At 46.2% G+C, this 24,279-nt stretch overlaps 1 protein-coding gene and 1 long non-coding RNA gene across 2 annotated transcripts in view; both read left to right on the top strand.

Annotated features, from left to right (window-relative positions):
* vopp1b (VOPP1 WW domain binding protein b) overlaps positions 1-23,973 on the top strand; it is a 29,754-nt gene extending 5,781 nt beyond the window's left edge. The window contains exons 2-5 of the mRNA XM_015955063.3: positions 3,609-3,667; positions 19,116-19,193; positions 23,038-23,171; positions 23,460-23,973. Coding sequence (XP_015810549.1) covers positions 3,609-3,667; positions 19,116-19,193; positions 23,038-23,171; positions 23,460-23,665 — 477 coding nt within the window. The 3' untranslated portion in view covers positions 23,666-23,973. The remainder of the gene's footprint in view (positions 1-3,608; positions 3,668-19,115; positions 19,194-23,037; positions 23,172-23,459) is intronic.
* LOC139070561 (uncharacterized) lies at positions 15,558-19,109 on the top strand. The gene is made up of 3 exons (XR_011521052.1): positions 15,558-17,099; positions 17,174-17,351; positions 17,428-19,109. It is a non-coding gene; the product is annotated as an uncharacterized lncRNA (long non-coding RNA).
* Positions 23,974-24,279: the final 306 nt, after the last annotated feature.

Below are 24,279 nucleotides of genomic sequence, written 5' to 3'. Positions count from 1 at the left end.
GATTGGTTAAGGGTCAAACAAAGGCGTGTCATTCGCCTGGGGTAAGTTCCATTTTCATTCAGAGGCAGAAATTCAACAGCAGAGCTGTGAATCGTGATAAAACAGGTCTCTCAAAAATGACAGACCATCAGATGTGTAGATCGTAAAACGGTCTAAAATCGTCATATCGCCCAGCCCTACGTCAGAGACTCTTAAGCAGTCAACAAACAATGTCAGCTTGTTCTGCAGGAACTGTTTGCTGTATCAGCTTTGCAGGTGCAAAAAGATTTTGATGACATGTCAAAAGCTTTGATGGGTTAGAGAGGTTTTGCTTCAGATGCCGGTCTGAAGCTTTCACAAGACCTGAGCTGAACTGCTGAACTGAACTGCTGAATCACCAGAGTGATCCAGTTTTAATGTTCTCATGTTATGATTTGTGTAGCCAACCAGAGGTTGACAAGTTGAGGAATATTACCAAGGCAACCTCAGAAACACGCCTTCCTTGATACCGATGCTCTGATCTGGGGTAAAAGACTATCTATGTGTCACGCGTTTGACTGAACTTTACTTTGTCCTTGTATGAGTGCAAATGGTGATGACCTTGTCATATCAACGTGCTGAAACATATGTCAATCAATGTAATCATAACATAACATTAATTTCAAACTTCAATCGCTCAAGCACAGATTAATGAAAGCATCTCATTATATTATGATTATTATAAGTAGCCATAAACAAACATTTATTTAATGATTATTTAACTTATACGTTTTAAAAGTTCATATTTAATTTAAGAAATCATTCTTTGATTTAGCAACTAATCTGAGCTGCGAATGTTCCTTATTCGGAGGCATGAAGAATCCTGTAGGACGATAAGGGAAGCTTGGACCTTGAGGAGAGAACATCATTGTTGACAATACCTTATCATGTGTTCAGAGCTGCAGAGAGGCTCTGAGCTCCAGCTGATGGGATGAAGGCAGGCCGATTTAAAGGGAAAACATGCAGTCTCGTGTCTCCATTTTGACCAGATGTTGAATGGTCAAACAGTACCTAAAAACTGACCATTGCTGGACGTTACATAACCCCCCTTTTCAAAGTCACGGGGCCCTGGCGGAAACCACGGGTCGTTGAACAATCCCAGAGGCCCTAGGGACTCAGTCGAGGAAGGAAAAGTTAGTTCCCAGGCAAAGGCATCAGGAGTAAGGAAAGCAAACCCCCACACCAGAGAATAGTCAATGGTACTCCCAAACTTGAAAAGGTAAATCCAAACAGGCAATGAGAATTCCACTTAACATAATCCACAGGAAGGAAGAAGATGAGCAGGGACCGGAGCAAGCCCCAGGCGAACCGTAGAACTCCAGCAACCATGGCAGGAACCACATGACGGCCAGACCCAAGCGAACCGGACCCTCAGGCAGCAGAATCAGCCAATGGTGTAGAGAGGTCCTCCCAGGAAGTGAGGACCACAGGCAAAACCCAGGAGAGGAGAAGAGCACACATGCAGGGCACTTGAATGTAGACACACATAGATTGCATCTGATGTAAATTAACAAACAAAAATTAACCTAGCACTATATGTGCCTATTTGTGCTATGTGAAGCAAATTATGTGAACGGAGTTCAGGTGAAGGAAATGAATGCAGTAAACTACATGTGCTGGAAAAGTGTTGCTAAAAGAACAAAATTAACATAACCCTATAATATATGTAAGGGAAAATCAATGCTTTCGAGCAAAAATGTTGTCAAAACAGAAGGGCAAAATAATCTGTAGCCCATAACAGGTAAAAATCAAACTAAAGTAGATCATACATACAAAATGACGAAAAGGAATCAGCTGTAATGAAATAAAGCAGAAATGTAAATCTGTGAATATATCATTAAAATAAGTAATAAAATCATTACTAGTAATATAAAGAAGAACCGCTAAAATGTAAATCAGTGGTGTTGGTAATCAAACCTATATGTGAATATACCACAGTAGGAATCAGAGATTAGTAGATAAAACAAAGCATAAAATGGACTCAAATCAGTCACAAAATGTTTAAAAATTGCAAAAATGATCTAAATCACTAGGAGTTGGAGGGCAAGATGGTTGCGGCAGAGTAAGTCATGGTTGGTGTGGCTCCCATCTTGCTGTGGCAATTTGGTCCATTATAGAATATGATAGGTAATTAGATTTATCCCATATTACCTTAAAGGACGACACACCCGGAGAGAGAGAGTAAACTGATTATTTGTAATGTCCATGTGGGCGAATCAACATGTGAGAAGCTGGACTCAACCAACCAGCCCCCACTCTGCTCCAGCCTCAGCCTTCTGCTCTTACCAGCTCTGCATACCCTCCACCATTATGTTTGGTAATTAAATGTTAAGTAATATTTAATCTCCATAACCCTGGAACCTGAAATAAACACACATGACAACAAGGAAGACATTTTACCCTGAGTCCCCAAAACATGGAGAGTTAACACAGAGAAACCTCCTCCGAGGCTTCCCCATGTCACTCCCGTGTGCTCCCAGTTCGTCAGGGGCTTTATTCACAATGGATGGAGGAGAAGGAGGGCCTTCTCAGGTTACAGAGGTACAGAGGTTTCTTACAATCAACATCCTTGCTCAACCTTTCATGAACAGCCACAGTAGTTGGCAAACACAGAGATTCATGATGTGTTATGGCATATTTTAGGCCTCAAAAAGGTACAATTATAAAAATACCCAACAGAATACATCTCAACAGTCCCTTCAAACACAAGAGATAACAGTGTTTCATATCAAACTCATCCTCACTGAATGAATAAATGGGTACAAATCTGCAGAAATGTAAATATACCGGAGGAGCTAACGCGGCTACTGGTAGGCCCGACGCCCTTTCAGGCCAGAGCTCGGGTAAGCCCCCGGGAGGACTCGCCTCCGACCTCGCCAGAACGCAGTGATATGGACGTTCTGAAGTCTGAGATTCTCCTGGCTCTGAAAGCTGACATTTCAACCGTCAAAAAATTGGAACTAAAGAACGCTCTGGCAGAGGACTTCGCCTGTTTAAAAGGCGAACTCCAAGATGTAAAAAACGAGATTAAGAACTACGGCCGTCCTTCACGGAGAAGTTGACCAGGTGAAAGCGGAGATAAAGGAAGTGCAAGATGGCCTGTCTATGTGGTCGGATGAGGTGATGTCACTGCAAAATACTGTGAAGGGTCTGAATAAAGAGCTCTCGGAACTAAAAGAAAGGTGTGAAGATATGGAAGCACGTATGAGGAGGTGCAACATCAGAATCCTCGGTGTTCCGGAAACACCCGGCTCCAGCTCTACAGCGGCGGTAGCTAAACTTTTAACCCAGGTGCTTCACCTCGTCAAGGAGCCGACAATTGATCGCTAAGCTCCCGGGGGGGCAGGTGTGTTACATTCACAGACTGTTTTGCTGGCATGAGAGTGGGGGTGGGGCAGTTTACTTCATAGCTGTGGAGCTAGAAGTTCAGGCATGGCGCAGAGGAAACACTGGGAGTGAACACGCGGTTGGGTTTTAGTAATTTATTCTCTAGCATCAGCATCTGCCTGTGCTCATACACAGTCCCTAAAAATGCTGTAGGTCTGATCAGTTCCATGAACATAACTCCATTATGTTTGTTTCTGTTACAGTGCATAGAAGCCAAGAAGTACTGCTGGTATTTTGAGGGTGGATATCCCATCTACTTTATGTAAGTTTGACTCTATTCTGTGTTAACCAGCAGTGTTGGGCAAGTTACTTCAAAACTGTAATGCATTATTTATTACTTGTTACACTCATTTTAAAGTAATTCATTACATTGCAATATTACTGATTTTAAAATGTAAGCCATTACACTACTTTTGCATTACTTTAAGTTACTTTCACCAAAACAACTTCAATATGAATCTGGTAATCTGACGCTCAGTGAGCTCATGACATATATGTGGAAAGTGATGTGGTGTCTGAGCTAGGACTGCTGTTAAAAACAGTCAGATATAATAACAGTGCTTTAAATGATTGTTTATTAAATAAAAGCAACAACAATCTGTACTCTCAGCACGCTGCCATCTTATATTAACTGATCAGGGAGTGAGGTGGTGGGGGCTCCAAGCCTATATTTGCCTTGGTCCCCAAATGCCTTGATACGGCCCTGGATGTGGGACTGACTTCTGGGGTGATCTGATTCTATCACCTGTATAAATATTAAATGCTTATATATTATTGCTTTTCACTGGTAAAAATGTGTATTGGGGATAAATCTACCTACTTTTTTCTTTTTAAGCACTTTGTTTTGTTTTCTTGATTTTATTTGAATAATTTTCTGCCCTTTCTCTCTCTAGCCTTCCTGCATGCTGCATGTTTTCTCCGTCTTCCAGAAAAACAGTTTGCTAGATTTCCTACTTTCTAACTAATCAGCCAAAGGGCTCTACCGAATGCAAAAAAAAAAAAAAAAATAGTAATAAAAAAATAAAAAGCTTCATATGCACTGCGCTCCAGCAGCAATGAGTTGAAATCACTGGGGCACAGATTATGAACTCGGCTGAAAAGTACATGAAGTACCAGAGAATATGGGCTGATACAAACGATCACAAACGAAATACTTTGTTTTGGTGGAGCGATTTTGTGAATATAACAGCGGCTGCGCGCAGGACGCAGCTGGAGTATTTGAGCCATTACCGCTGCGTCCTCTCTGCTCCTAGAATGCCCCCAAAGCTGAGTCCATAAATGACGCCATATATGTGGATACTGGATCTTTTTTCAGGCTTCCCGCAATTAGAATTTTTAGGAAACCCACATCTTGATTCTGGGTTTAAAAATGCATTGTAATTACCGCGTTACTGACAATTGTACCGAGTAAATATTACCATTTTCTTTCCCTGTAATGCCTTACATTACCACATTACAGCAAAAAGTAGTGCATTACAGTAATTAATTACTTTTGTACCGCGTTACTCCCAACACTGTTAACCAGAAGCCTTGATGTTTGTCTCTGTAGTCTGTTAGAGCCGTTTAAAATAATCATATAATCGATGCATTGCGATGCGGACATAAATGATTATGCATCGATGCAGAAGCGCACTATAATCGATTATAACATAATGTTTGTTTTCCAACCGCAACATGAATCTTTTAGCCTAGCATTGGCTGATTTTGTCCCTTGATTCATACGTCATATGGAGCGACAACTGCAGCTGCGCACTGGCGCCTTTGCGGTCATGGCGGAACAAAGCTCAGAGTTAGAGTTACAGATAAAAGACCATCCAAAGACAATGAAAGCAGACATATGGAGCCATTTTGGATTTTACCAACAATCAGAAAGACATGATTTGGACATGTCATATGCCGTGTGTAAAACCTGCAAGATTAAATACGTCGGGAACACCACCAATTTAAGGAATCACGTTAGCCGTTTCCACCCTGAGTTGCTAACAACAACACCGGCTGTTGAACCGCCCAGCCCTGCGCAGCCAAGAATTGATGCGGCTCTCTAAATAATACCTCCCAACTCAGAAAAAGGGAAGAAAATAACCCAGGCTGTGGGGGCTTTCATTGCGAAGGATTTACGACCGTATTCAGTCGTGGAAAACCCTGGGTTCAAACACATGTTAAAGACACTGGAGCCACGATACAAGGTCCCTGCACGTAGCCACTTTGCAGAAAAGGTAACTCCTGCACTGCATGATGAAACCAAAGCCAAGATATTAACCTCCATGAGCAAAGCTAATTTGGTAGCAATAACATGCAATTCCTGGACTTCAGTGGCAACAGAGTCCTATATTACTGTGTGGCGAGTGGAGCAGAGGTAGGATCCAATCGCGGGGAGGAAGAAGGCGAACAGGTAGGTCCGTTTAACATAGTTTTATTAGTGAAGCACGCTGGACACTGAAACAATGACACGACATGGAACACAGAACAGAAGGGACGAGGAACGGGAGCTATGGTGACTGGGAAACAAGAGGCAGGTGGGAGCAATTAACGGAGACACAGATCAAAACCCAAGAGAAGACAGGACAGGGTGTGACAGTACCCCCCCCCTCTAAGGGCGGAACCCAGACGCCCACAGGAACAAGGAGCAGGGCGGGAGGAGGGGGACCCGGAGGGAGGGCCCAGAGGAACCGAGGGACCACAGGAGAGGTGGCAGGGATCAGCAGAGTCAGGGGGCCCGCGCCTGCGGCAGATGAGGAGGCGACGGGCCCTTGGAAGCCGGCGCCTGTGGCAGAAGAGGAGGCGACGGGCCCCTGGAGGCTGGCGCCTGTGGCAGATGAGGAGGCGACGGGCCCTCGGAGGCCGGCGCCTGCAGCAGAGGAGGAGGCAACGGGCCCTCGGAGGCCGGCGCCTGCGGCAGAGGAGGATGCGACAGGCCCTTGGAGGCCGGCACCTGCAGCAGAGGAGGAGGCAACAACGGGCTCTTGGGGCCCGGCGTCCACGATAGAGGAGCTCCGCAGGCTTGGCCGGTGACAAAGTCTCTGCAGGCTGGGCCGGCAACAAAGTCCCTGCAGGGTGGACCGGCAACAAAGTCTCGGCAGGCTGGGCCGGAGCGACCCCCAGAACCACCAGTGGAACCAGAGACGGAGGAGACGTCAGACCAGAGGAGACGTTGTCCTCTGGACAGGAGGAAGCGTCGACCCTGGGAGTGGAACGAGCGTCGACATCTAGGGTGAATAAGGCAACTTCCGACGAGGCGACTTCAGCGGAGACGTCGACTTCAGCGGAGACGACTTCAGACACGTCGACTTCAGAGGAGACGACTTCAGACACGTCGACCTCAGAGGAGACGACTTCAGACATGTCAACCTCAGAGGAGACGACTTCAGACACGTCGACTTCAGACACGTCGACTTCAGAGGAGACGACTTCGGACACGTCGACTTCAGAGGAGATGACTTCGGACACGTCGACTTCAGAGGAGACAACTACGGACACGTCGACTTCAGAGGAGACGACTACAGACACGTAGTCTTCAGAGGAGACGCCTTCGAACACGTCGACTTCAGAGGAGATGCCTTCGGACACGTCGACTTCAGAGGAGACACCTTCAGAACAGGAAGGGGTGTCGACCTCAGGGGCGTCGACTTCAGAACAGGAAGGAGCGTCGACTTCAGAACAGGAAGGGGCGTTGACTTCAGAACAGGAAGGGGCATCGACTTCAGAACAGGAAGGGGCGTTGACTTCAGAACAGGAAGGGGTGTCGACTTCGGAACCGGACCGGGCGTCGACTTCAGAACAGGACCGGGCGTCAACCACCATCGACTTTTGGTCCGGGGGCGTCGGCTTCTGATCCGGGGGCGTCGACTTCTGGTCCTTCGATTTCTGGACCGTCGGCCTCTGGACCAGAACCGGAACCGTCTGCTTCTGGTCCGGGGGAGTCGGCTTCTGGTCCCTCGACTTCTGGACCGCCGACTTTTGGACCGGATCCGGTACCGTCTGCTTCCGGGCCGGTACCTTCTGCTTCTGGGCCCGATCCGTCAGCTTATGGGCCAGTTGGGGTGCAGCCTCCGAGACCACCGCCGGAACCGGCCGAGAGAGAACCGGCCGAGAGAGAACCGGCGGTGCCGGAGACCGTGAGAGCAGGGAGCACAGACCGTACAGCTGTGACTCCCTGAGGCGGAGCGTCCAACAAAGCTGGGCCAGCTCAGCCCGGTGACCGGCGAGCTCCGCTGGGTGAACCCCGGGCTCGCTCCTCTGGCCCTGAGATGAGGAGGATAGAGCGTCCAGGTGAGACTCCTGGAGGCTGATGAGTTGGCGGAACCGGCCGAGCTCCGCCTGGAGCTCTATCAGCCGGGCTGCGAGTGCTGCTCCTCCCCCTGCAGACGACGGAGGCGCCAGTTCGGCAGGAGACGGGATGGGTGGTCTGGCCGGGGGCGAGTCCGAACTGCCGCACCGGGCACGGCCAGCGGCGGGCTCGCAGCTCCGTCCTGAAGCGCAGGGCTGCGTTGGCTTTCGGCGTCTTTTCCCACGCCGTGGACCGACTCCGGGGGAGCAGATCGCCAGCCTCGTGCCCTCATAGCTGGAGCGATCCAGGAGCGTCTCCCCATCCCAACTCCCGTCCGGTTCCGGAAGGGCGGCGGGGAACGCTGAGGCTGACGGCCGGGGACGCCGGGGACGCCGCCGGCGGCGAGGCGGAGCTGGGGCTGGAGAGGGAGAAGCCGGCTGGTGGGTCGGGGTAAGCCACTGGAGCAGGTTCTCCCACGGAAGAATCTCCCCGCTGGATCCTGTAACGGGTCGTGTCATTCTGTCACGCGCGTGCCTGGCGAGTGGAGCGGAGGTAGGATCCAATCGCTGGGCGGAAGAAGGTCAACAGGTAGGTCCGTTTAACATAGTTTTATTAGTGAAGCACGCTGGACACTGAAACAATGACACGACATGGAACACAGAACAGAAGAGGTTTAAATACACGAGGAACGGGAGCTATGGTGACTGGGAAACAAGAGGCAGGTGGGAGCAATTAACGGAGACACAGACCAAAACCGAAGAGAAGACAGGACAGGGTGTGACAACATGAGCGAGGACTGGCAGATTATTTCCCACGTGCTGCAGACGAGAGCTGTTTATGAGTCTCACACAGGTGCACATCTGGCAAAGCTACTTTCAGATGTTGTTTCAGAGTGGCAGCTGTCAGATAAAGATATTGTCCTGGTTACAGACAACGCTTCAAACATGATTCTTGCAGCTCAAATCAGAAAACTCAAACATGTCAGATGCTTTTTCCATACCTTGAACCTGGCATCACAGCGTGGGCTTCGAGTTGCATCGCTTACTAGGCTTCTGGGAAGAATCAGACGTATATCCACATTCTTCCATCGTAGCATGACAGCAAGCCACTGTTTAAAGGTAAATCAGAAATGCTTGGGTCTGAAAAATCAAAAACTACTCACAGATGTATCAACAAGGCGGAACAGTTCCTACGACATGGTCCAGAGGTTTTTGGAACAGCAACCTGCCATTTGTGCCACCTTGTTGTCACCGGAAGTTAGAAAAGGAGAGTCTGACATCTGCACACTCAACGAGACAGATGTATCTAACACTGAAGATGCTGTCAGTGCATTAAAAGCAATGAAAGATGCAACCACACTAATATCTGAGGAAAGCAATCCAACCATCTCCTTGATTGCTCCACTCAAGGCACAACTTCTCCAAAACATGATCAGCAACATCAGTGACTCACCCATGATTCTCAGAACAGAACAGATCAATCAGTCAATCAGATTTATTTATAAAGCTCTTTTCAAACAAAGTGCTACTCAAAGTGCTTTACAAAATGACCCCAGGTTCCCCTAACAGGTTAAAAACATTAACAGACATATGCAAGCGCGCGCACACACACACACACACACACACACACACACACACACACACACACACACACACACACACACACACACACACGACAATGTAATGTGTCTATAGTTATATTGTGATTTTCTTAGTAAATATTCTACTTGGTGAGAGATAAACTTTATTGTATTTATCCTAGTGGATCTATAATTAAACGGATAAACTAGTAGTAGCACATCCAACGTCAAGGAAAGCAAAAAGTTATTATCAGGAGAGGGAGAATGTTTAAGTGGTTAGCAGCAGTGTGCTAGACGATGGCCCCCTCCATGAGGCCACCACAGCTCAGCAGAACGTCGTTGTAGCTTCTTCTGGGGAGAAAAACACTTACAGAGAAAATAAAGTTAACAGCTGAAATTGCAGAAAATAGTACAGTTAAAGAGCAGACTGTAGAAGAAAGCAGTAGAGTGTGAAAAGTGGTCAGTGTATCCTCCAGCAGTCTAAGCCTAGAGCAGCATAACTACAGAGATAACTCTGGATAATCTATCCTATTTAGATGGAGGCATGTTGGAGTAAGGGCAAGGGAGAGCCGTCTTTACCGACTGTACACTCCACCTCCCTCTACTCCCCCACTTGTCCAGATTTAGGCTAACATCAGATTTTAACCATAGGCCCTATCAAATAAAAATGTTTTAAGCCTAGTCTTAAAAGTAGACAAAAGTGTCTGCCTCACGGACTAAAGCTGGGAGCTGGTTCCACAGGAGAGGAGCCTGATAACTAAAAGATCTGCCTCCCATCCTAATTTTAGATATTCTGGGAACCACCAGCAGACCTGCAGTCTGAGAGCAAAGTGCTCGGTTAGGAACATATGGAACAATCAGATCACTGATGTATGATGGAGCTTGATTATGGAGTTATGTGAGAAGAAGGATCTTAAAATCTATTCTGAATTTAACAGGTAGTCAATGAAGGGAAGCTAAGACAGGAGAGATATGATCTCTCTTTTTAATTCTCATCAGAACTCTAGCTGCAGCTTTTTGGACAAGCTGAAGACTTTTAATTACATTCTGTGGACTTCCTGAGAGTAATGAATTACAGTAATCCAGTCTTGATGTAATAAATGCATGAACTAGTTTTTCAGCATCACTCCTGGAAAGGATGCTTCTAATCTTAGCAATATTCCGAAGGTGGAAAAAGGAAATCCTACAAACTTGTGAAACCTGGTATTTGAATGACATGTCCTGGTCAAAGATAACACCAAGGTTCCTTACTTTGTTCTCGGAGATTAATGTAATGCCATTCAGGTCAGGCGATTGGCTATGCAATTTCCTTTTCTGGATTTCTGGTCCAAAGATGAGAACTTCCTTCTTGTCTTGATTTAAAAGCAAAAAATTTAGAGTCATCCAATTTTGTATGTCCTCAAGACAAGCCTGTAATCTACCCAACCGATTAGGTTCATCAGGGTTAATGGATAAATATAACTGAGTATCGTCAGCATAACAGTGGAAGTGTATCCCATGCTGTCTAATGATTTTACCAATTGGGAGCATATATATAGTAAAAAGAATTGGTCCAAGCACTGAACCCTGTGGTACTCCGCAAGTAACCCTGGAGTATGAAGACGATCTGTCATGTACATTTACAAAATGAAATCTGTCAGACACGTAAGATTTAAACCAGCCTAGCGCTGTTCCTTTGATCCCTACAACATGTTCAAGCCTTTCTACAAGAACATTGTGATCTACTGTGTCAAAGGCAGCACTGAGATCTAACAAGACTAGAACAGACACAAGATTCTTATCTGAGGCCATGAGAATATCATTTGTAACTCTCACTAATGCAATTTCAGTGCTGTGATACTCTCTAAAACCAGACTGAAATTCCTCAAACAGGGCATTAGTGTTTAAATGCTCACATACTTGGATGGCCACTATTTTCTCCAGGACTTTGCTACACATCCCCCCTTTTCAAGGTCAATGTGGTCCTGCAAGAGACCAATTGGTCGTTGAACAAACCCAAGTTATGAAGAAACTTCACAACCAACAGGATGCAATCCCACTGGAACAGCCAACTGTGGTGAGGTACGAACCCCACGCCGAAGAACAGTCTCGCACACACCTCAGGAAGAACACAAGTCAGCAGGTTATTAACTATTCCCCAGGGAAGCCCCAATTGAAGCAACAGCAGCTTTATATCCTCACGGGCAAAAAAGCAAAGCAGGAGCAAATCTTGTTTATATCCACGAGCAGGTAAGTATTCCAAAAAGCAAATTGATCTTCATATCCACTGGCAGGGTAATATTCCAAATAAAAATTGAACTTCGTATTCACTGGCAGGGTAATATTCCAAATATAAGAATGACCTTTGTGTCCACTGGCAGGGTAATATTCCAAATAAAAATTGAACTTTGCAACAGTACTTATCGTAATCCACAAAAAGGGAAGAGTAGTAGACAGTAATCCCAACGAATGAGGTGTCCCAGCAGCCATGCCGGAACCACGGTCGTCCAAGGCCAACGAGCCGGAGCACCACCCAGGAGTAGTCGATGCAGATGACGAGTCACGGATCCACCCCCAGGAAGCAGGATCCTCACGAGCTCAGCAGAGGAGAGAGAGCACAGTGCAGGCACTTCAATGTAGATACGACAAAATGGCATTTCATGTCATCAAAGAAATAAAAACCTAACTCTATGAGTACCTGTTGTACTATGTGTAAGTTTTATGTGAATTACCTATTAAGTGAAGAAATGGATGCAACCCTCTCTGTGTAAGATGCAAAAAGGATGATGCGAAAAGCAGAAAATGAAAGAACCCTAACTGGTATCAGTGAATCCTCACTGGAAATACATGCTGTCAGGATAGGGGCAAAATTGGTTATGGCCCGTAAGATAAATCAACTTGATAATCATAACAATCACTTTTAAATCAACCTCAAAGATACTATAAAAAACTGAAATGTAAATCAGTACTAAAATGTAAATCAGTAGTTAGTAAACCCTTCATGTGAATGTACCCATAAGGAATTGTGATTAGTAAAGAGAAAAAAAAATTTTGGACAACAGTACTATGTGGCCTAACCCACTTACTGTTACCTGGCCGTTTACCTGACTCCAGGAGCCCCAAGCACGTCCATCTCAACACACCCTAAGTCTGCACGTGACGTATAACATGAAAGACAACCATGCACACTCACAAACAAATAAATTTGTGTAACCTGAGATAGAAATCTGTGGAACCAACGGGACGTATTTTTCACCCCCCTTTTGAAGTCGGTAGATTGTTGTTGTCATCGGCCAAATCTGCGGAACCCTTGTGCAGTTTGATATGGTCCCTGTGTACCCATTTGTAGATGGGCGCCCTGTTTTTGCCGGTGATCTTGATCTGATACACGACCGGAGAGATCTTAGCTGTTATCAGGTATGGACCCGACCATTTGGGCAAAGGTTTCTTAGCCAGCTTCCCCTTAACGCCACCCGTTTTGGGAGCAAAAATGTAGTACCAGGCCTCATCACCCACCTCGAGTTCGGAATGTGAGGCTTTCTTATCGTAATAAGTTTTTCTGCCTTCAGCCGACTTCTCCAGAGACGCCTGTGCGAACGAGAATGCTGCAAGCAGGTGAGTTCTCAGGTCCTGCACATATTGGTCGCTCGTACATGCCGGGGCTGTGTCGGGCTGAACTCGTCGATACAGCAGGTGAAGCGGTAGGGTCATTTGTCTGCCCGTCATCATTTCAAACGGGGAGACACCTGTAGACTCGTGGGGGGTAGCCCGTATGGCCATGAGGACCAACGGAAGCTTTACATCCCAGTCTTGGTGGTTAGCCGACACGTACTTCTTCAACATGCTGATAACTGTGCGGTTCACCCTTTCGACTTGTCCAGAAGACTGGGGGCGGTGGCTAATGTGTAACTTAGCCTTGACACCCAACAGTTTCCACAGATGTCTCATCACTTCAGAGGTGAAATGGGTACCCCTGTCCGAGTCGACCCGCGTGGGCAGACCGAAGTGGGCAACGTGGTTCATCAAGAGGATCGCTGTCGTCTTCGCCGTGTCATCAGGCACTGGCAAACATTCAACCCATTTGGTGAATGCACAGGTGACAGTCAACATATATCTACTTCCCCTAGTGGTTTCTGTCAGAGGCCCCACCCAATCGAATTGCAAGTCAGACCATGGAGTGGTCGGCCCTCTTTCCTGTAGGGGAGCTCTGTGTGTAGGCTTGGACGGCTGAAACTGACAACAAACCAAGCAACGCTCGACGTGGTCCGAGATGTCACGACGCATTCCCGGCCAATAAGCAACCTGGCTCAGGGCACCGAACGTGGCCTTGACACCTTTGTGACCGGCGGATGGAGAGTCATGAGCCTGCGTGATCATGGCCCTCCTTAGCGGCTTTGGTGTGACAAGGACGGGCGGCAAAGGAGGTTTGGCGGCGTGCATCAGCAGCCCTTCGACCATCCTCAGCGTGGATCGCACGCGAAAGAGAGACCGAAGCTCAGGAACGGAGTCAAGTTCGATGGAAGTCGGTAGCTGGGTTTTAGGATCAGAAATGTATTTGATCATCCTGCTGATAGCAGGGTCCCGGGATTGAAGACTGACAAGATCGGTATCCGAGCAGGCAGGTCCAACGGAGGTGGACGCCTTAGCGACCTGAGCTCGAGTAACAACACACACCTGGTGTTGATCAGGGAAAGACCACACCCGTCCCTCAAGCCACCCGCGGTCGAAAACCCACAGGGGACCCTCGGTCGCGCCCCGCTTGGCCAAAGAGTCTGCAGGATTGTTCAACTCCTTTTCAGGACCGGGTGCGCGAGAGTGGCCTTTGACCTTACGCCAGTAAACGTGCATGTCAAGTGCAGTCACCAGAATGTCACATGCTCTGAAGAGTGCCTCATGTTTGACGGGCTTCCGGTTAGCGGTCTGGAACCCGTTGCTCTTCCAAGATGGGAGATGACATAGGAAACTTAGACGCGTGTAGTCCGAATCAGTGCAAATCACTAGTTTACGGAAGCCACGGTCCCTAGCGCCGCGTAGCACGATCACGATCCCCGCTACTTCAGCAAACTGTGAGGTCCTCTCACCCAGAGAGTAACATTGGGACTCCCTCCGGTCACCGTCCACCCAGACGACACCCACGCCCGCTCCAGGGGCAGGACCGTGCCGAAAAGCACTGCCATCTACGTACATACTATTGTAGTGAAATATAGATCGTATATTTATACACTGTAATTAGATCTAGATATTATAATCAGAAGCGGTTGTTTTTATCATCAGGTAGTTTACTTAAACACTTTGTATTGACTGAGAGACAAGAAAAGAGAGAGTTGGGATCGTTTAAGAATCTTTAATTTCTATAATTATAAATTCTTACAATCTACCAGGACTAACTCTGTGATGGATGCATATGGATTAGAATGTTATCGTGTTGGTGTGTGTGTGTGGGTGTGTTCAGAATCTCTAGGCTGACGTAGGCGGATCTGGTTGTTATGACTACAAATCACGAGGCTTCAGAAGCTGATATGAGCAGCCATTTTGCCGTGACTACGTACCGTATGGAGCCTCCCGTGTTAGATCAGGAAATGCCAGGTCCTCGGACCTTCAGATGTACTGGAGCTGGTGGAACAGCGGTCGCAGCACGACAAAGCCCGTCTGCGGATCAACCCCGGTAGCAGCGGCAGGCGTCAGCGAGTTAGCTCTTATTTTGAAGGAATGTCGTCTTGTTGTTCAAACGACGGAAATCTCCAGCTTGACAGTTCTCAGCTTAAAGTAGGAAAGTGCAGCTGGCCAGCCTGCACTTTTCTTAGCGATGATAAAGGAACTCCTTAGGAACTCAGATTGAACAGAGCTGAGGTTAAAATGGAACTGAGGATAAAATGGCGTTGCCTTGTTTTATATCCCCTAGGTGTTTATAAATCTTAGTAAAACGGATTGGACAACTTCATTAAACAACCCAGATTCTGCCCTACGACAGACGAAAGTTCTGATTGGCTGAGAACAATGTGTCATGCGTTTCCATGTTAATGTAGATCAGTCTGTCTGGTGCAGTCCTGTTTATTCATTAAACACATAACTCATGACATCTTTATTTCACAGATCATTCACCTGATTATTATTGATCAACATATGTTTTGACTAGCTTTATCACAAATAAAGTACTTTGATTAATTAAAAGCGTTCTTCTTTTCTCCTTCTGGCTCTTCTCCTGGAATGTAAACATTCAGAAACCAGCACCTGACCTTGGCAATTCCTACACGTTGTTACTGTGTAGAGGGGCAGCTGTTAAGGGCAGACAATTATAATATTCATAATGCTACCCCCCCCCCCCCCCCCCCCTTTCAAGGTCAATGTGGTCCTGCAAGAGACCACTTGGTCGTTGAACAAACCCAAGTTATGAAGAATCTTGACAACCGACAGGATGCAATCCCACTGGAACAGCCAACTGTGGTGAGGTACGAACCCCACGCTGAAGAACAGTCTTGCATGTTCTGGTGGTCGTCCCTGTACACAGATGTCAAGAGATACATCACTGCCTGCCACATCTATGCCAGAGGTAAGAGCAGCAACCAACCTCCCGCTGGTCTCCTTAAGCCCCTTCCTATTCCTCTACGACTCTGGTCCCACATTGCCCTGGATTGTGTTACTGGATTATCCCCATCTAATGGATTCACAGTTATACTATCTATAGTAGATTGGTTCTCTAAAGCCTGCCAACTAATCCCATCGAAATCTCTTCCTTCATCCTCTGTTACAGCTCAACTTCTGATTAAACATTTTTCCATTTACATGGCATCCCCCAAGAGATCCTGTCTGACCGGGGTCCCCAGTTTATCTCACGCCTCTGGAAAGAGTCTGCCGCTGCGCTGGGGGCCAGGGTCTCCCTTACCTCTGGGTTCCACCCTCAAGCAAATGGCCAGTGTGAACGGCTCAACCAAGAGTTGGAGGTCACCCTGCGCTGTGTGTGTGCAACTAACCCCTTGAGCTGGAGTATGCAACTCCCCTGGGTGGAATATCTACATAATAGTCATATCTCCTCCACTGGAAAGTCCCCTTTTGAGACCTCTCTGGGCTTCCAACCCCCTTTGTTCCCCTCTGACCAGGTTCAGTCCGCCTCTTCTGTTCCTCAGTTTCTTCGTGGTGCTCGACGGGTCTGGACCCAGACCACTTTGGCCCTACAGAGGATGGCCGACCGCAACAAACGTCTCACTGGCAGTCAGACATCCTGCCCCTCCCTATGTTCCAGGTCAAAGGGTGTGGTTGTCCACCCGGGACATCTGTCTGAAGGCCTTCTTCCGTAAACTCTCCCCACGCTTCATTTGTCCCTACACTATTGCCTCAGTCCCTAGTCCCACCACCGTCCGTTTGACCCTACTCCTCCCTTAAGGTCCACCCAGTGTTTCATGTGTCTCTTGTTAAGCCTGTTGTTTCTAGTCCTCTATGCCCCTCTCCTGCTCGCTTCTTTGAAGGGGGCCTCGTCTACCCTGTCAGGAGGCTTCTCGGCGTTCGTCCTTGGGGTAGAGGTCGCCAATACCTTGTGGACTGGGAAGGGTTTGGTCCCGACGACAGGTCGTGGGTTCCTGGGTCCTTCATCACGGACCCTTCCCTCATCACCGAGTTTGAGGCTTCCAGGGCCTCTTCCTCCTCCTCCGCCTTCTCCTCCTCTGCTCAGCCGCCAGGGGGGCGTCCGTTAAGGGTGGGTGGGGGTTTACTGTCAGGATCTGGGGTGAGTCAGCACCATTCTGTTCATTATGCCTCAAGTCTCTGCAGGTGGGCGGTTCCGGAGAGCGGTCAGCTGCAGGCTATTCCTAATCAACCGGTCCAGTGTTCATAAGTAGCTGAGAGATCACTTCGCCGGATGATTACTCACTTTGGGTAGCTCTCGCCAACTTGTTTTTGTGCCCACTTTAGTAATTGCTGTTGAATTTCCTCCGCCTTGTCCTCGCCAGGAACTCTCGCCTCAGACCACCTCTGCTATAACCTGGACATCACCTTTGAGTCAGATCTCCCTCCATGCCTGGACCGACCCGCTCTCCCACCGCTCACCCCCATTGGATTTTGGATAACCACAGACACTGCTCACCCCAGTCCTGCCTGCCCTCTCAAGCTCCAGGATTTCTGGCCACAGTAAGAACCACAGAGACTGAGTCCTCCTAGTTCTGTTCCTCTCTGCCCAACCCCTCACCAGTGTTTATCTCTACAGACCCAATCCCGGAGCTGTGCTCAGCATCACCGCCACGTCTGGAGGTGCACCCTCGGCTGCCTTTAAATAAATATTTGTTTTCTCCTTACCTACGTCTCCTTGTTTGATTCTGCATGTCTAGGGTCAGGAAACTCCCCACAGTCACGGCAGTCTTTTAATCTTTCTAACTAGTTTTTATTGTTTTACTTGAAGTGATCCGTGCATTCACTGTGTGATACAATGTTTTTATTTTCTTGACCTAATGTTTTATGTTTCTACTTGATCTGTGTAGCGCCTTGGTGGCATGTTTTAGTCTGTAAGGTGCGATTTATAAATAAAGTTGAGTTGAGTTGAGGAGTGGCACAACACAGCTGAAACCGTCAATGTTGTGTACTTCGGAGAGATCTGTGACAGATATTATAAATGGTCCGATCAGCATTCGATTCCCAGACTCCCGAGTGAGAGTCACACGTGCTAACCAGTCAGCCAAACAGAGACTTCCCTTGTCTGAGTAGCCAGGGTGCATGATCAATCAGGTCACAGTAACAGGATGCTCACACTGTCACAGACACATGATGTTCTGTCTCAATCTGCCCCCCTGCTGATATTCAGCATTCTGTATTCTGCGCTTCAGGGTGTGTGTGTGTGTGCGTGTGGGGGGGCTTGTTCCATGTGAACACAAAGCGGTACAAGTGATTGCAGGATTTCATAATTGTATCTTCTCAGCAGCAGCACTGCAGGTGCTCTTCATGTCCAAAATCTGCGTAAGCCAGGTCCTTAGTCAACTTAAAGTTTCGCACATTTTTTTGTTACGTTTTCTTTTATAAATCCCAAAGTTTGCGTGGAAAGTTGCTTACGCAGTTTTCCCACCCCGTTTTGTGCGTAAGGACGCTTTATAAATGAGGCCCCTGAACTTCACTGGTCACATTAAGGCTCTTACTAGATCAGTGTTTTATCATCTGTATCAAATAGCGTGACTCAGAGGTCTCAAGTCCAGACAAGACCTAGAAAAACTCATTCATGCATTCATCTACAGCAGGTTGGACTACTGCAATGGTCTCCTAACTGGTCTTCCCAAAAGAAGCTGTGAAGCAACTGCAGCTTATTCAGAATGCTGCTGCTAGAGCCTTAACAAGAACCAAGAGAACAGAGCACATCACTCCTTTTCTTAAATCTCTACCCTGGTTACCAGCAAACCACAGAATCCATTTCAAAATACTTCTACTACTTTATAAATCACTCAATGGCATGGGGCCAGAATACATGTCAGATCTCCTTCAGGTATATATGCCCAGCAGGGCTCTGAGATCCTTAGTAAACAGTTAGCTGGTAGAACCTCGGGTCAGAACCAAACAGGGTGAAGCTGCTAATACTGCTTACAGATGGAATCAGCACCCTTATGACCTCAGATGTGCCTCAACTCTAGAAACTTTTAAATCAAAATTGAGAACCTTCATGTCTTCATCAGCATTTGAATAAATGTTCTTGTGCTGAACCTTCTGCCCTGTATCTGCTCACCCTTTACCTTTATTTTCTGTCAAGTTGATTTTAATGTTCTTGCTAACGGAAAGCACATTGAATTGCCTGTGTGTGTGAAATGTGCTATAGAAATAAAGCTGCTTTGCCTTTAATAATGCACATAAAAGGGGCACAAGCTGCTATTTGCTGGTTTGCTCTTTATGCAGATGATTTTGATATTTTTGTTGCAGATGTCGGTCCTATGAGGACTGCTGTGGAACTCGCTGCTGTGTAAGAGCCCTCTCCATCCAGAGACTGTGGTATTTCTGGTAAGTTATAGTAAAGGTCGTCTTCACTGACTACAATGTACGATACAGAAAACACATACAGTATTCCAGTAAGGACATGCCATCGACTCACCCTTGGTTACTCCAATAATTAATTTCACCAAGTCATACTTTGGTCACCACACACACCTTCTACCTTTGTTCTACCTCTAATAAAGACAAGGGGTCACTTTTCCTTTTATGTTAGACATATTGTACTATTTTTGCAGAGTTGTATGTAATAAAACAAAAAAGACACTTCTGTGCAACAAAGCAGAATAATAATCCACAGCAAAGCAAAAAGTGAGTTGATTCAAAGAAAGATGCCTCACTTTGCAATGGAAGGTAAGGACAGTGTTGTCTTGCTGTGTATTTTTTTTATTCATCTCAATTAGGGATGGGTACCTTTCACATTTGAATCAATATGGTACCAATTCCCGGTACCTACAAATCGATACCGGTACTTAATGGTACCAATTTTCGATTCTTTTGAGTGTTTAATAATTATTTAAATAGCTTTTTTTTATTAAATATATTTTATTTTTCAAATATATAACCATATTTGATAAATATCATGATAAATAACATACAACTGTTTGTATTTTATAATCGTAGTGTTGTACAAAATTCTTCAATATGAAAACCTTTAACAACTGTTTCTAAATGATGCAAAAAAAACAGCTCCATGTACTCCTAATCCTTTTCTAATCCCTCTGGATTAACTCTGATTAGGAGATCATGTATTATGAACTACAAATGAAACTAAAACACACCTAGATACCATACAACAGTGTGTATTTAAATATTGTGGCATCTCACAAACTAAACCAGCTCTGTGTACTCCTTCTCCTCCCCTTTCTCCTCTGGACAAACTGTGTGATGGTGGTGGTGGTGGTGGTGGTGGTGGTGGTGGGGGGGGGGGGGGGGGGTCCTTATAGTTTTATAAACTGCTAATTACACTGAAGCAAACATCTCTGCTGTGAACTGCATTTACTGTTTATCTTCATTCATTTTGCCATTCATTTTGAAACCTTTTATTTTTCCTGCTCAAAAGTTGGAATTTCCAAGGAGAAAGTGGACGCACCGTTAGCTATGTAAACTAAAACTAAACTATCAAGCTAATTTTATCTTAAACAGTTTATTTAGCTGCTGGAGCAGATTAAGACGCCTCACACTCAGATCGTTGTTGCTGGTTTCATCATCACCCAACAGCCCCATCACAATTAGTGAAGTGAAGCCAAACGTTGGAGCACGTTTGCTTTCTTCTAGTTGGAATGTCGGCATTCCGAGGAGAAAGTGAATGCATCATTAGCTGAACGGAAGCTAACATATCAAGCTAACGTTATTTTAAACATTTTATTTATCTACCGAAGCAGACTAAGATGATAATGTCTCACTTAGATCGTTGTTGCTGGTTTCATCATCACCCAGGTACCCATCCCATTTAGTGGACCCAAACTTCAGAGCACTTCCTCTCTGCTATGCTGCTTTCTTTACAGCCCGCCCACAGTGACTGACAACAGTACGCTCGTGTGCCAGCGAGCGGCATGGGTACCGAAATAAGGAACCGTTACGTGACATGAATTGGTACTCAGCCGATACCATGGAATTCAGTCGGTGCCTTAAAAATTACAGAATTCGATACCCATCCCTAAAATATATTTACAAGATAGGTTTTCCCTCATTTCCTACAGAATCTGCATTGCTGAGTCAGTGGGTCACTCAGATACACCGGGATAATTTCAGGCCCACACAAACCACCTGGTTGTGTACATGAATGCATCCATTACATCTCCACATTTACTGTGTTAAACTCCACACAGGATCTGATGCAACCCTGTCAAACATTACCTGGTGCACACTTTAAAACACTAGTCTGGTATTTATCTGTGGTAGAGGGCCCCTTAATCTTAGAATCTCAAGCTTCCAAGCATCACACATTTCTAATAGGAGCATTATTTGCAGGGACTCTATTCCACTAAAACACAAAAAAACATAGAAGTCCAAGTCTGTCTAAAATGAAGTTGCAAGGAAGCCATTGAAGGTTTCGGGGGCCAGAATCTGTGGCACAGGAGACGGCAGGTCCTTGGAGGCCAGCGGCAAGGAACCAGGAGATGGCGAGCCCTAGGAGACCTGGGACACAGGAACGGGACCCTAGGAGGCTTAGACGAGGCTGGACCACAGGACAGGAGGCATAACCACAGGTGTCGTGTTCACATATAAATTCGAGGGACTTCTCAGGAATGCGGAAATCACCAAGGCTGTGGGTGGCACTTCATACGCATGGGAAAGGGTTACCCTTGATTTACAGGATGCAGGTGTGGTGAAGTAGGCTGATGAGAAGGAGGCTGTGGTTACAAGGGAAACGGAGCATAGATAGAACATGACAAATATAACATTATTGCAGCACTAAAGCTGCAGAAAAAAATGTTTAACAATGAACTTGCAAAAATTCTCAATATGAATTGTTTTAGAGCCATTTTGTTGGCAGAATCTCATTCATTTTAGCTCTTAACCAGGTGTTACGACAGAACATCGGAAAAATATGTGTCCTAACGTGGTTTGTGCACAGCAAATTCAGCATGCTCAAAATAACTATCAGAGTTGATTTCAACACTTTAAAAGTGTTTATATGGGTCCACCCCAGTAAGTGTTAATTTAACACTTTTTGGAGAGTTGGTACTTTAACTCTGATTGTGTTTAACACCAGTGTAAGTGTTAAGATAGTAACCCTAAATATTTAACTTATACACGTGCTCGGAGATGCGCTCATGACATCACAGGCCACAGACTGCCCATGTGCACAATCACATCCGCATTCCCAAGGCAGTGTGGAACGAAGGGGTCGGGGGTGGAGCCAATGCTAGTGTGGAAGTGGCATTAGTAACAGATCGTCTCTTCACAAGGGCTTTATCATCTGAGCACAGAAACAAGATTGCGATCAGATTTTCCCAGAGGTCTTGCTTCTGAGATGTATGAATCCTTGACATTGGTCCACTGCTGTTTCATTTCCCTGTAATGCTTTTATTATTACAGGGTAAGGTCAGTAATGAAACCGATTTAATACACAAAGGGTCTGCTGCCATCAGAGATAACGTTTTAGTTTCATGTTTTCAGCATAACTGATAAATAAACCACAAGGTTTATTTGAAGTTAAAGTCCCATCAGTCATCACACAATGGTGAAATTCATCTCTTTGACCCATCCTTGTGGGCATCTGCAGCTGCGCTCAGGAATGATTTGGTGATTTAAGCCCCAATCCAACACTGAGTGTCAAGCAGGGAGGCTTTGGGTCCCATTGTTATGGTCTTTGGGACTAGGAGTGTGGAGTTCAAATCCCGGCCGGATCCTACCTAAGTGGACACTAACACTAGGCCACTGAGGAGGTTATTTATTTATGTGGGCTTCCAGAAAAGTTGTGAAAGTTGCTATGTAAATAAAATTTATACAAAGTGAATTATTTGTTATGGAAAATGTAGACACTGCTAAAAAAAGTAACAAAAATAAGACATCCTAGACCTGAAAGGATGAAGTATCCTCATTAAACACTTTGTTCTTTACATGGTCGAAAGAGCAGACAAAAGAAAAATCACAAAAATTATCAATGGAAAGGAAATTTACCAACCCACGGAGGTCTGGGGTCACACTCAGTGGAAAACCACACACTACAGGCTGGCTGACCCAACTGTGCTGTAAAGTGCTCGACTGTTTGATTTCACAGAAGCGTGAGTGACTCGGAGTTATTGTGTTCCTGTTTTTAGCAGTGAATGTGTTTCCATCTCAGCGCCGTCCTGCTGTAGTTGATGTTTGTTGTGCAGCTCCTGAACTCTGACGGCTGTTCTGTTAGGGTGCTGCTGATGATGGGGGTGTTGTTCTGCTGTGGGGCGGGCTTCCTCCTCCGTAGACGGATGTATCCCACCTCTCTGCGAGATGAGCCAGCCTTTAACGTCTTCTTCACCAGGAACCCCGTCACCACGCCAGGTGAAGCTGATCCACACAACAGAACTCTAGCAGCAAAGATTTAGAATACTTTTGTTCAGTGTTGCTTTTTAATTGTTTATTAAATAAAGCTTGATTGAATTTTGCTAGCGGTCAAAAGCATACAAACCTTTTTCAACTCAGAACAAATACAGGAAAGGGCCATTGGTTTATTACAGACGCCCAAAGTCGGGTTGCTGGTTCAACTCTTCCACCATTGTGCTTTTAAGTACTTTGATTTTGCAAAGTGAGGCATTCTATGTGCTCATCTTCTCTTCCTTTGTGTTTCAGTTTCTCAGCAGCCATCGGGTGTGCAGGGCTTTGGGGTAAACGGGACAACAGGAAGTGAGCCCGGGGTTGCAGTGACAAACCCTGCATACCCTGTTCATCCTGACCCCACCTACAGGATGATGGGCTCCTACCCACCTCCTCCGTCCTACTGCAACCACCCACCACCGTCATACGAACAAATTTTTCAAAACCACGACAAGAAGTGAAGGTTCTGAAGGGGTGGGATTTGGACACCAAGCACAGACGAAGAGGAAGAAAACCAGCAGAATCAACCGTTTGCAACTTGAAGGGAAGCATTTGTGGACGAGAGAAAAGGAGGAGGAACACAAAGCCCAGACGGGTGAAACTGCTAGAGCGCTTAGGTAACTGGACCATGTAAATATTTGTTCAGTGACCCGGTTCTGGCTGGTGTTTGGGGTCTTTTACGGTCAGATCCTCCCATCCGTCTCTCAGTACAAGTCCGTTTTTACCTTTACACTCTAGCTACCTTTTCCCAGTATCAGTTTTACTGGGGTGGGGGTGGGGTGGGGGGGGGCATTTATCTGGTCACTGAAGGACAAAACGAACCGTTCTCTACAGGACTGTATTTGTTCGTGAACGTCACATCACTATTGCAAAGCACAAATGTGAAGGAGTGAGTGAGCTTCCTTCTGGTCGACTGCTTCTGAGAAGAAAATGGACACATCTCTAGCGAGCTCCAGGTTTGAACTACCCCAACCCCCCGTAGGATCACCAGGTGAGAGGCAGAGGACATGTGGACAGGTCTCCTGCACCCTGCCTAGTGACATATCTATTTAGGACAGAGTTAAGTTGCTATTAG

The sequence above is a fragment of the Nothobranchius furzeri genome, chromosome 7 (genome assembly GCF_043380555.1).
Source record: "Nothobranchius furzeri strain GRZ-AD chromosome 7, NfurGRZ-RIMD1, whole genome shotgun sequence".
Lineage (NCBI taxonomy): Eukaryota > Metazoa > Chordata > Actinopteri > Cyprinodontiformes > Nothobranchiidae > Nothobranchius > Nothobranchius furzeri.
The sequence above is the reverse complement of the archived record's forward strand: the minus strand, read 5'-3'. Positions and strand labels throughout refer to the sequence as shown.